This window comes from Giraffa tippelskirchi, chromosome 13 (genome assembly GCF_054371585.1).
Source record: "Giraffa tippelskirchi isolate mGirTip1 chromosome 13, T2T-mGirTip1v1.2.pri, whole genome shotgun sequence".
NCBI classification, from domain to species: domain Eukaryota; kingdom Metazoa; phylum Chordata; class Mammalia; order Artiodactyla; family Giraffidae; genus Giraffa; species Giraffa tippelskirchi.
In genome coordinates this window covers 85,737,289-85,750,213 of record NC_137287.1, presented here as the reverse complement: position 1 = coordinate 85,750,213, position 12,925 = coordinate 85,737,289, and the positions used below count along the sequence as shown (strand labels likewise).

Genomic DNA, 12,925 nt, shown 5'->3' with positions numbered 1-12,925 from the left:
CTGCGAGTCCCACATTTAAATGAGAGTTTCCCTTGACACAGAAAATGAAAACGGTAAATGGCACACTACTATTCTGATCATGCTTACATTGCACACAATATTTTTGAATTTGTCTTTGGAAATTGTCAGTATGTAGGATGCCCTCAAAATATTTATTCCATAAAGGTAAATTTAATTTCCAGATAGGAAGTTATTCACATAGGCCTGTTTACAGAAGGAGGAGTTTGCTGCAGGTTGGACAGCACTAGATCAGATGTGACTATAAGGAGTTAGGACAGATCTCCTGATCATTTTGAATGATTTTCAGATCATTCATCCAGGGGTGAATGATCCACACTTAGAGCCATAAGAAACTGGGATGTCTAAATATAATTCTTTATTTATGGAAAGATTGAAGGCAGGAGGAGAAGGGGATGACAGAGCATGAGATGGTTGGATGGCATCACCAACTCAATTGACATGAGTTTGGGTAAACTCCAGGAGTTGGTGATGGACAGGGAGGCCTGGCATGCTTCGGTCCACGGGGTTGTGAAGAGTCTGACACGACTGAGCGACTGAACTGAACTGAACAGACTGTCTCAAGGGAGGAAAATGACTAATTAAATTTCCTAATACTTTAAGTGGATATATGTCAGATTATTTAAAGATAATTAATTGGATTAAGATTCTTAACCTAAGCACAAGCCATCTGTGGACATACTCTTTGTCCACATCTAGTGTCTGCTGGAAAACACACACAGCACTTCAGATAATATCCTGGAAGACTTCTGGTATGACAGAGGCAGGAGGCAGGCAAATCCTGTCCCTGAGAAATGACTGAGGAGAATTTTCAAAACAGCCTTCTTGGAGGGCTCAGCAATGATCCAGGGTCAGTGATAAATGGAGGGGTGTTTGCTTACAACCACTGCTGAATCCTAAGTTAGAGTAGTGTGAGTCTGTATATGTACGTGAGACAGCAAAAGAGACAAAGGTATAAAGAACATGGACTCTGTAGGAGAAGGTGAGGGTGGGATGATTTGAGAGAATAGCACTGAAACATGTATATTATCATATGCGAAATAGATGACTAGTCCAAGTTTGATACACAAAACAGGGCACTCAAAGCCGGTGCACTGGGACAACCCTGAGGGATGGGATGGGGAGGGAGGTGGGAGGGGGGTTCAGGATGGGGGACACATGTACACCCATGGCCGATTCATGTCAGTGTATGGCAAAACCCACTACAATATCGTAAGGTGATTAGCCTCCAATTATAATAAATAAATTAATTTTAAAAAGAATATTATAAACAAAATCATTGAGTACAAAAAAAAAAGAATAGTGTGAGTCTGGTTGTTCTTGCCCTGAGCTCATCCAGACCCACCACCCGCTTGGCCATAAAGTATTTCTGCTAGGGAGGGGATCCTCTTGGAGACTAGATTCTCTGCTGCTAGATGGAGATGAGTTGACTGGAGAGCACAGGGTGGAAACTCCATTCCCAGCCACAAATGGGAAAGCTCGCAGTTCTCCCAACTTATGGCTCTAGTCTGTTTGGGCCAAGTGGCAGAGAGCTGGATGACCCAAGAATTCATGACCCAGGAATGATTCCAGGAGCTCCTGGAAAGGAGAGGACCACAGCACCTGGGAAGCTCTCCTCACATCCTAGTTTGAACTAAACAGGAAATGAAAACACAACATATCACAGTTTATAGGAGGTAGTTGAAATAGTGTTTGAAGGTTACAGCTTTAAATACATACATTATACCGGAAGAAAAATCTCAAAGCGATAACTAAGCTCCAGCCTAAAGAAACTAGATAAAGAAGAGCAAATTTAGACTATAGAAAACAGAGAGGAAAATATCATAAATATCTGAGCGAAAATCCCTGAACTGGAAAACTGAAATGAAGGAGAAATCAGTGGAACCAGTTCACAGATATTTGAAAAGATCATCAGAATTTATAAAGCTTTGGCTAGGCTGAGCAAGAAAAAAAATGGAAAATCACCAAATTAAGCAGGAAGAAGAAGAAACATCACCAACTGTGCAGAAAGCAAGAAAATTTAAGTGGACTATTACGGACAACCTTATGCTGACGAGTTAGGTAACTAAGATAAAAGGGGAAATTCCCTAGAGTGGCACAAATTACTAAAGCTGAGTCAAGATGAAAGGAAAACCTAAAGATTTTCTTTCAAATCATAAGGAAATCAGGTCTGATCAGTAGTAAAAAAAGTCTTCCCACAAAGAAGAGCTTGGGCCCAGGTGGCTCCACTGTGAATATGAATGACTATCTGAGATGAAAAAGTCCCAGCGCAGGGCAACATCTTTCAGACAGAAGAAGAAGGAAGACTTCCCAGCTCATCCGTTGTGGCCAGTGTCACCCTGACACCAAAGCCAGAGAAAGACACAAGAAAAGAAAGCTGCAGTTGTCAAGGACCAAGGGTCCTCATGGACACAGAAATAAAAATCCTTACCAAATTGTTAGCACGTTGAATCCAGCAATATATAAAGAGGCGCAAACACTGTGGCCAATTTATCCCCAAATGTAAAAGGATAGTTTAGTATATGAAAGGATAGTTCAACATGTGAAAATCAATTAATGTAATAGGTCATATCAATAGGATAAAGACAACCCCCCAACACACATGATGATCTAAATGGACATTTGGCAAAGTTAAATACCTGTTTTTTATATTAAAAAACTGTTCAACCACATCTTGACAAAGGCCACTTTCTGCATCTGATAAAGAGCCTGAAGAGCTCAGTCATTCATTTGAGAGTCTGAGCGCTGTCCCTGAACCAGGAGTGAAGGGAGGACCCCCACTCACCACCTCTGTCATCACTGCGTGTGAGGTTCCAGCCCGGGGTAGCCAGGCAAACCAACAGAATTGCATCCTGCTTCCTCACCCCACCCCAGATCAGCCCCTCCCAGCCTCACGGGACAGGAGATTGTGTTCAAAACACTGCCTGTTTTTTTTCTGAGTTATTTCTGTTTCTTCTGGGTCCCCTCTTTTATTTTTGTTGTTCTGTCTCATTCTCACTTTGGGGTTCTCATCCAACGTTTGCGTGTCCTCTCAGCTCTTCTCCTGTGTGTGAAGAAGCCTCTACAGGTGCTACCTGTAGTGTGAAATCCTGTCTCTCCCAACAGGTTTCTGGGACTTCTGGTTTTTCACGGGAGGGAGGTCCAGCTGAGGGCTCAGACGTGAGGAAGCGGCTGTATCTGAAACAGCCGTTTGGGGACCACACAGCATCGACGTCAGGACACAGGCGTCTGGAGCCAGCAGAGGCACCTGAGAGCCCTCCAAGCTTCTGCCTCCCACTTGCAGTGTCAGGGACAGAGCCTGCCGCCTGGAGTGGCTGCTGGGGTCAGATGAGATGGTGAGAGGAGGGAGGGAAGATGCTCCAAAAGCATGCACCTCCTTCCCCTTTCCTCCTGCATCACTGGTTCCCAGTGATGACATTCCACAGGCTCTCTGATGGATGCGTAGACTTGGCTTTGACACAAAGGGGCGGCAATCAGCCTTTCAACTCGCGGTGAGGCTCTCCAGTCTTGACCTGCAGCCACTTCTATTCACAGCTTTAAACCCGAATTTGACATTTTGCAGAACTGCTTTATTAGGTGTGCCTGCATCTCTCCATTTAAATTTGTCTGTGTGACAAGGAAATGTGATTTCCAGCAGTTGGGGTCCTGGAGATGAGGTTTAGCTGTTGTGTCTGGGAACCAGGAGGAGGCCCCAGGGCTACAGGGCCCCAGCCTGGTGATCACACACCTGGAGAATCCCCAGGGCCCCCGAGGTGGCCTGCTTGGCCACCCTCCATCCTTGTGCACCGCCAGAGCCCCCCAGGACGACTCTCAGCTGTGAGACAGTGCAGGGCAGATGCTGTGGCCGAGGCCCCTCTGCGAGACGCTTACAATCAGCTGAGATCTGCTTGCTAACACCGCTGACCCCAGACCCCAGGAGGACGCAGCCACACGAGCTCCTGCAGACGTGTGCCCGGCAAGCAGACCTATCTGCACTAGGACCGCTCTGCTGCAAGTGCAGGGCGAGCCCGATCAGGCAGAAGATGAGGGCAGAGGGGAAGCTCCTGCGACAGACCCTGCTCCTACCTGGGCAAAGCTCTCTGCAAACTGCGATTTCCTGGAAACAGAATCGCTCTGCTGAAGACCGAGTGATGCTATGGCATTCCCCAAGGATGCAAAACCATGTTCTCTCTTGTCCAAAGTAGAGCTGCTTCCTGGGAAGAGCCTCAGGTCAGTGGGACTGAGTTTTTTGTTTCGTTCACAATAGGAGCACGACTGTTCTCATTCCGTTCAGTTTGACGATTGAAGAGTGACGCTGAGCGGTCTGCACCCTTGCTTGCTGGGGGCTGCTGCCGTTCTGGCCCCCAGTTGAGACGTTCCTGTCCCGTCACCCTGAGCAGCCCCTTGCACACCGACTTTGGCCTTGGCCACATGACTTGCTTGGGACGGTCAGATGTAACGTGTGTTCCACACATAGGCTTGAAGAGCTCTGGCTTGCTGGACTCACATGGCCGCCACATGATGACAGGCGTGTGGTCCTGTCTCCGGGGCCAGTGGCCAGCCAGCATTCTCAGGTTCAGGCCAGTAGGGGAACCCGGCAAGCCCAATGAAGCAGCCTTCTTCCAGCCATCCCCACAGCCGTGAAACAACTGCCCCCTAGCCTGGGTGCTGGTCTTCTGGGCTCAGACCCCTGTCGCGTTGCTCTCACCCCACCATGGGGGCAACTGTGTGGCACACCATGGCCAACAAGCATGTTTCTAAGAGTGTGATCTGAAGCCCATGCCTGCCCTACGGGAGACGGGACTCTACAATAATTCAGCTTGTCTGCCCCTTATGCTATCAATTTCAACTATTTCTTCCAGCCAGTTTTAGGTTTCAGCTGTTCCAACAATCCTCAGTAAACACTCCAGAATGTCAAATTAAGGAAACCACATGTGGCAGGCAAAACATCCCAAATTGTCCCCATGTGTACACTTCCAGGCTCATGCAGAACCTCCCTCCCCTGGGGGCTTTGGCCAGTGGCCACTGTTCCCTGTTCCCTGGGTCAGGAAGAGCCCCTGGAGGAGGGCATGGCAACCCACTCCAGTATTCTTTCCTGGAGAATCCCTTGGACAGAGGAGCCTGGAGGGCTACCATCCATAGAATTGTACACAACTGCGGAGAAGGCAATGGGACCCCACTCCAGTACTCTTGCCTGGAAAATCCCATGGACGGAGGAGACTGGTGGGCTACAGTCCATGGGGTCACAAAGAGTCGGACATGACTGAGCGACTTTACTTTCATGCATTGGAGAAGGAAATGGCAACCCACTCCAGTGTTCTTGCCTGGAGAATCCCAGGGACGGGGGAGCCTGGTGGGCTGCCGTCTATGGAGTCACACAGAGTCGGACACGACTGAAGCAACTTAGCAGAAGCCACTTAGCATAGCACAGCACTCTCCCGTGGCCAGGTGGTCAGCAGAAACCCTCAACCCCCTGAGCTGCCAGCATGGTCAACCCTTAAATGTGTCTTAGTCCCATCCTGATGGCCTCGACCTTGTGTCCCCTGAGCAGAATCCCCGCTGAAGCCCTAGGTCCCAGTCCTCACCTCCTTCTCCATCCCTGTATCTCTTACACAGATTCTGAGTGAAGGGCGCCCAGAAGGCTGTGGTTTCCTTGTACTTTCGCTCACTGGCTTCACATCCTGACTTGTGCCTGCCTGGCTCTCGTTCCCCTGGAGTCCCACACCCCACTCCCAATGGCCTGTGACAAGCACATGCTCTGACCTCCAGCTCCTGGAACTCTTCCTCCTCCTCCACATCGTAGGATAGCGTGTGGATCTTGATGTCTTCGGGCGAGAGGTCAATGAACTTGCCATCGGGGTACTCCAAGCTCTCCTTGGTGGGCGAGCGGTCCTCGATGAAGGTGGTCTCACAGCAGTCAGCCGCCACGCCGTCCCCCCAGGGGCGCAGCACGCTCTCCGAGTAGAGGATGAGGTTGGGCCGGTAGCGGGACTCCACCGACTGCTGGAGTGTGCTGGGGTCCAGCAGCTGTTGGAGTGGCTCGTTCCTGGCGCCGTCTGGGCCGGCTGGAGCCACACTGCCCACCACCCGGCAGCTCTGGTACTGGGGAGCGGGGTACACGGACACCAGGCCATCCCGGCTCTCGGCCACCAGGCTCCTGGTGTTGATGAGGCCGTTTCTCTTGCCAGCCTCGCCGAGCTTGCCGTGCACCAGCCCGCTCTTCTGCTCCACGACTCCAGCCATGGTGCTGTCCTCCCGGCTGGTTGTCGGGCTGGCGGGCTGGACTCGAGGGTCACACTTGCCTCACGGGGCCCATTTCTCCTGGAGGAGGAAGAAACAGAGATGAGACAAGGAAATCAAACCTGCAAAGCTCATCAGTCAGACCCTGATTGTCCCAGTGTGTCCTGGTCCCTGGGGTGAACAGTCACTGATCTGAACTCACTTACCCTGATGGTTTAGACAGGCTCGGTGGGAGCAGTGGCCAAAGGGAGGCAGAGATAGATCCTGTACATCTTTGGACAGACTCTGCTTTCCAATGAAGGAGGCTGTGCAGGAATTAGGACCACTGCCACCCCAGAGAACCCCAGGATTTCAGCTGACTCCTGAAACCCACAGGCAAGTCCACTCACACCAGCCTTGACCACAGGGCAAGTGGGGCCATTCATTCAACTCTCCCAGGCTCCTCATCCCAGCAGAAAAACTCGCACCAAGGAAGAGAGGGCTGACTTACAAAGATCTTGTGACTTAGTACTAATGGAACAAAGTAATAAAGAACTATTTTAGCTTTTGATTTTTTCAAATAGATTTTCAACAAGCAACCAACCTACAACCTCTTGTGAATGAAATTTTGACTAGAGGGATTTAAAAGCTTTATATTCTAATAAATTCAAGATTTTTGAGTAATGTATTTTTATCTTTATATCTTCAGATGTTTTGTCTAGCATATCTTAAATATTGATCTATTTTATCTTTTCTTTTTCCTGAAGAACTAAGTTGCTTTTGCATATAACTTACCATAAAATGACTTTGTATGATAAAAACAAAAAACAAAAACGCTCCACACAGATTTAGAAGGTAAGTGATAAGAAGACCTATATGTTAGTGCTGTACGTGGACTAAGCTCCCCAGCTGAGGAAATCTTACACGCACATTTCAGTATGTTCTACACACATGTTAGAATTATTCTGACACACACACTGGCCTTCAGCAGGGTCCCAGGAGGTGGACTGAAAATTTCTCTGCCTCAATGGTGCTCAGCTTAGAGAAACATCTGTGTATCTGGGATATAATTAAGAATTCTTCTGAACTATTTCCCCCTAGATCAGTTTCCTTTCTAGAGTTTCAAATGTTAAGAAGACACCAAATTTTACCATTTTGGGGAGACAGCTTTTCCTCTTTGCAAGTTAATAACTATTATGTAGCAACATTCCATCTTGAGGCTTTTGCTGTTCTGGCTTCATAGGAGATTTAAGAATTGTCTTACATTATAACTGCTTTGTTTCGGGGTAGCTACAGGAATCTAAGGTGGCACTAGTGGTAAAGAACCCGCCTGCCAATGTAGGAAAAGTAAGAGACTCGGGTTCAATCCCTGGGTCGGGAAGATCTCCTGGAGAAGGGAATGGCAACCCACTTCAGTATTTTTGTCTGGAGAATCCCATGGACAGAGGAGCCCGGGGGGCTACAGTCCATAGGGTCACAAGGAGTCAGATACAACTGAAGCGACTGAGCATGCACACGCACAGGAATCTAAAATTTTACACCGAGCAGAGGAGAGAAAGAAGACACCCTTGCGATTAATGGGAAAATAGCAGTTGAATCATATGGACAGACGACTGGTCGAGAGCACGGTATGCACTGAGAGGTGTGGGTGTCACCAGCTTGACACCGTGACACATTTAAGAGAAGTCAGAACACAGTGCCGGCTCTGTTCCTGGGCCTCTAAGCCCTCAGCCTTGGGGCCCAGTAACAACCAAGAGCTAAAACCAGGAATTCTGGGCACCTGTGAAGCATGTCCTGTGTGTGAGCGTCACCTCCACGCCTGGTCACCTTCCCAGCTCCTCCAGGTGTTTCTGGTCCAAACATCCAGCCTCTCTGATCTTCATCCTTCCACAGAGAAGCCAATGGGCCCCTTGTGCAGGGCTGGATGTACCACCAAGACCAGAAAAACCCTCTTGAAGCTCAGATCGGCTTCTCAGACTCAGCTCCTTCTGCCAGGATCCGCAGTGAGTATCTTACAAAGGACATGTGGTTGCATTTGTTTAAATTCCTCTTCTTGGATGGAGTCCCTTGTTCCAGCGTAGCCAGTGTGACCCTCCCTTTTCCGGTGCGTTCCCGGCCACTGGGCTCCAGTTTCTCCTACAGCTCCTGGTGTATCCTTCTCTGCCAATGTGACAGCTCTCAACATCACTGCCTCCTCAGCCCTGTCCTGCCCAGCGCCTGAGACAAAGGACCACAGTTCCCTCCCTGTTCTTGCCCTGGTATACAGCTGGTGTTCAGTGAATATCTGTCAAAAGCAAATGCTCAGGGCTGGGGCAATGGGATGACCCAGAGGGATGGGATGGGGAGGGAGGTGGGAGGGGGGTCCAGGAAGGTGAACACATGTAAACCTATGGCTGATTCATGTCAGTGTATGGCAAAAACTACTACAATATTGTAAAGTAATTAGCCCCCAACTAAAATAAATAAATTTATTTAAAAAAAACAAAAAAGATTACCCTGGTCCCTGCTAAAAATGTAGATCAATGAATGGCAAAAACCACTACAATATTGTGAAGTAATTAGCCTCCAATTAAAATAAATAAATTGAAAAAAAAAAAAGTAACAGTCTCAAGGGTTACAGGATTGGACTAACCCTACTTAGGGATCTCCTTGCCTTGTACCAATCCTGAAGTCGGTTGAAATCGTGGCATTTGTAGGCAGGCACAGCTTACGTCTCCACCACCCAGAGTCGTCTGAGAACCCCTGCAGCATCAGCACCCCCTGGGATTCAGTCAGGAAGGCGGAGTCTTGACCACCTGGAGCTGCTGACTCAGATCCGAATGAACATCACCACAAGGGCTCTTTTGCACTTTTTAGGGAATGCTCTCTAGTGAATTGCTGGGAGGAATATCGACAACCTCAGATATGTGGATAATACCACTCTAATGGCAGAAAGCAAAGAGGAACTAAACCTCCTGATGAGGGTGAAGGAAGAGACTGAAAAAGCTGACCTAAAATTAAATATTAAAAAAAAACCTAAGATCATGGCATCCGGTCCTATCACGTCATGGCAAATAGGAGGGGAAAAGGTGGAAGCGGTGACAGATTTCCTCTTCTTAGGCTCCAAAATCACTGTGGATGGTGACTGCAGCCATGAAATTAGAAGACCCTTGCTTCTTGGCAGGAAAGTGATGACAAACCTGGACAGTGTGTTAAAAAGCAAAGAAAAAAAAATATGCTCTAGCCAGGAAGAGAAACAGGTGGGATTGGAACCAGGTACATCTGACTCCAAGGTGTACCATCTCCTCACTTAGCTGGAGTGACACCCACATGTCACCCAGAAAGTGGGGGAAGCTTGTCAGACTGTGGACCCCACCATCAGCGCTCACAGCTGAGGGGTGCGTGCTGTTTCAGGAAGATCCCAGTTCTGTTGTTCTCTCATTTTAGTTAGTAACTTCATTCATTAAAAAAAAAATAACATTATTGGGATATAATCTAGAGACACAGGTTCGATCCCTGGGTCAGGAAGATCCCCAGAAGGAAATGGCAACCTGCCCCAGTATCCTTGCCTGGAAAATCCCATGGACAAAGGAGCCCATGGGGTTGCAGAGAGTTGGACATGACCGAGTGCACGCGTGCCACCATCTTAATGTTCACCTGACTTTTACTTTTTTATTTTTAAAATTAATTTTAAAATATTTATTCAGCTGCACAAGGTCTTAGTTGCAGCACGAGGGATCTTTGCAGTGTCTTGCAAAGACTTGTAGGCTCTTTCGTCGCAGTGCACGGACTCTTGGGTTGTGGTGCACAGGCTCCAGAGCGCAGGCTCAGTAGTCGTGACACATGGGCTTAGTTGCTCCGCAGCTTGTGGAATCTCAGTTCCCCGACCAGAGATCGAACCCACACCCCATGCATCGCAAGGTGGATTCCTAACCACTGGACCACCATGGACGGCCCCACCTGACTTTTAAAGTGTATAGTTTCCAGGGCTGTAGCATACTCACAGAGGTGTGCAGTCTTCCTCCCATCCAATTCCAGAATATTTCCATCACTTGTTACATAGCAAGCACTGCCCTCTCCCCTAGCTCCTGGCAGCTGCCAGTCTGCCTGCTGCATGTATGGGTTTGATGACTCTGGATGTTCCACATAAAAAGAATCGGGCATGTGGTCTCTGTGACAGGCTTCTCTCACTGAGTATCATGTGTTCAGGATGCATTGGTGTGTCCGTGTCAGGGCTTCATTCCTTCCATGGCCAAGGGGTCACCCACTGTGTGGCTGCATGGCATTTTGTTGCAGGGGGCAACTGTTCTCCTTGAGATCCTATGTAATACTGGATTAATTATGACTGCACCTCTCCTGTTGAGTTGTTAATACAACAGAGCTTTCTTTTTCTGGCAAATGCGCAGTCAGAATGGGGTTAACTGCGTTAGTCGCTCAGTCGTGTCTGACTCTTTGTGACCCCATGGACTGTAGCCCGCCACAGCCCTCTGTCCATGGGGTTTTCCAGGCAGGAATACTGCAGTGGGTTGCCATTTCCTCCTCCAGTGGATCTTCCTGACCCAGGGATCAAACCCGGGTTGCATGCACTGCATGCATTTGAACCACAAGGGAAACCAAGTCAGAATGGAAACGTCTTCAAAACAGAACAAAGCAAAATGAACTCTCAGTCTGAGCCTCTGGAGTGCGGGAAAGGCATTTCACGTACAGCCCTGGAACATGGAGTGACAGATGCCCTAAGAGTGTGGAGAGCAGAAGCGGGGTGTTCCCCACCCCAGCTGGACCAAAGAAAGCCTGGGCAGACAGGTCATGTGACCTGCTGACGGAAGGCACACCATGGGCTGAGCCTGCCTCCTCATTGGACAGAAAGCTCCGACCCAACACAGCAGGGGCTTCAGAACAAGGCGGCCCAGACTGCAGCCCCAGCCTCCATCTCCCTCACCAGAAACAGGGTCTGAGCGATGCTGAGCTCCATCTGCATCTGGACCCACCACACACGCGCACCAGCAGGACCCTTTATTATGAATATGGCAGAATTATACATGGACCTCTCCGTGGAGAAACTAGGATTACATATTCCAGGTTGTGTTTCTCTCAACCTTGTTTCCAATATTTCATAGATGTTTTGCTCTGAGGAAGTAACTCAGAAAAAAAATCTAAAGAAAGTTTTGGGAACCAGAGTTGTAAGTGTAATAATTTCCAGAGGTATGAGCAATAAAGTAAATGCAAGTGAAGACCTAAACCTTCTTCCTATGAGTTGTCTTTTTCTCTGAGCCTGTAAACAGTTCTAGATTTTGATAAAAAAATCCATCTCCCCACCTCCTCTCACTCATTCCCCCATCCCCTGGAAGGCAGGAGCATCTGCACTGTTAATGTGTGTCTATTGGGGGAGGAAGGAATTTCGTAGTGTAGTACTTGATGTCTGTGCCTCTGCAGCTGATTAAGACCCTTTTCTGTGCCAGAATTTGTGCAGCAAGAGTCACATTTAACATGTAAAACTACCTTTAGAGCAGCATCTCTGAATCAAAGGAGAACAGAGCAAACTAACTAGGCAGTCGATGGGGAAAACGAAACTAATTAGCAGGTTCGTTTAGCACGACGCTTGGGCCCTGTGACAGGCCTGGATTGCTCCTCACACAATCTGCCCTCACAGGGCTCAATCCGCAAAGTGTCAGGAGGGCACCAGGTGTGGGGTCTTCCCTAAACCCCAACACCGTCAGATGCCTCTTGTGTCAACAGTAATACTTCCCTGCCGCTAAGCAAATAATAGATGCATTCTCACCAATGCCCAAGTGTCCAGAGAAGAGATCTGCTTGCAAATCCTCATTAAAACAATTAAAATGTGCCTTTAGCATAAACACACAGAAAAGCCTGTGATTTGGCAATGGAGAATGTAAATGAAGCATTAGAACCAGATCGGTTATTGTTATTTAACTTTTAAATGGCACATTACAATTGCAAAATGCTGCATCACCCAACTCATCACTTCAGGTGGCTGGGGACTTCCTGCTCACACTGCTGATTCAGGCTCTTGTGGGGAGCCAGGCTCTGTCACAGCACCTCCAGGAAGAGCACAGGAATCTGAGTCTGATTCATGACTGTGGAGAGGAAATGCTGTGTTATCAGAAGTGTGTAAACCTGTGTATCAAGGACTCTGCTGTCTGTGAAAGTTGTGCTAACTTCCTTTAGCTCTGTGGGTTTCTATCTCAGTCTTAAGGATGACGTTGTGGGAAGAGTCTTTTCAATAGTACCTCCATGTCTACCTTCACCACTTCTAGCTTTTAATCACCACCATCTCCACCATCACCATTACTACCATCATTACCATCTCCACCATCACCACTACCACCTCCACCATCACTATTACAACCATCATCACCAGTTCCATCATAACCACCTCCATCTCCACCATCACCATCACTATCACCACAATCACCACCACCACCATCTCCACCATCATTACCATCATCACCATCATCACCATCACCTCTATCATCACCATTTTCACCATCGTCATCACATTACCACCACCACTACCATCACCAGGAATCAGCAAACTATACCCCATCGGACAAATTCAACCCACAAGCAAGAAAGATTTTTTACATCTTTAAATGACTGAAGATAAGAAGTATATTCTATGATACATGAAAACTGAGAAATTAAAAACTCTTCTGTCTGTGGGATTCTCCAGGCAAGAATTCTAGAGTGGGTAGCCATTGCCTTCTCCAGG

General features: G+C 48.1%; 1 protein-coding gene across 3 annotated transcripts in view; it reads right to left on the bottom strand.

Annotated features, from left to right (window-relative positions):
* SYNDIG1 (synapse differentiation inducing 1) overlaps positions 1 to 12,925 on the bottom strand; it is a 108,201-nt gene that overhangs the window by 51,779 nt on the left and 43,497 nt on the right. For all 3 annotated transcript variants that reach the window (XM_081560435.1, XM_081560434.1, XM_081560437.1), the window contains exon 2: positions 5,761 to 6,318. In XM_081560435.1, the coding sequence (XP_081416561.1) occupies positions 5,761 to 6,240 (480 nt within the window). In that variant the 5' untranslated portion in view covers positions 6,241 to 6,318. The remainder of the gene's footprint in view (positions 1 to 5,760; positions 6,319 to 12,925) is intronic.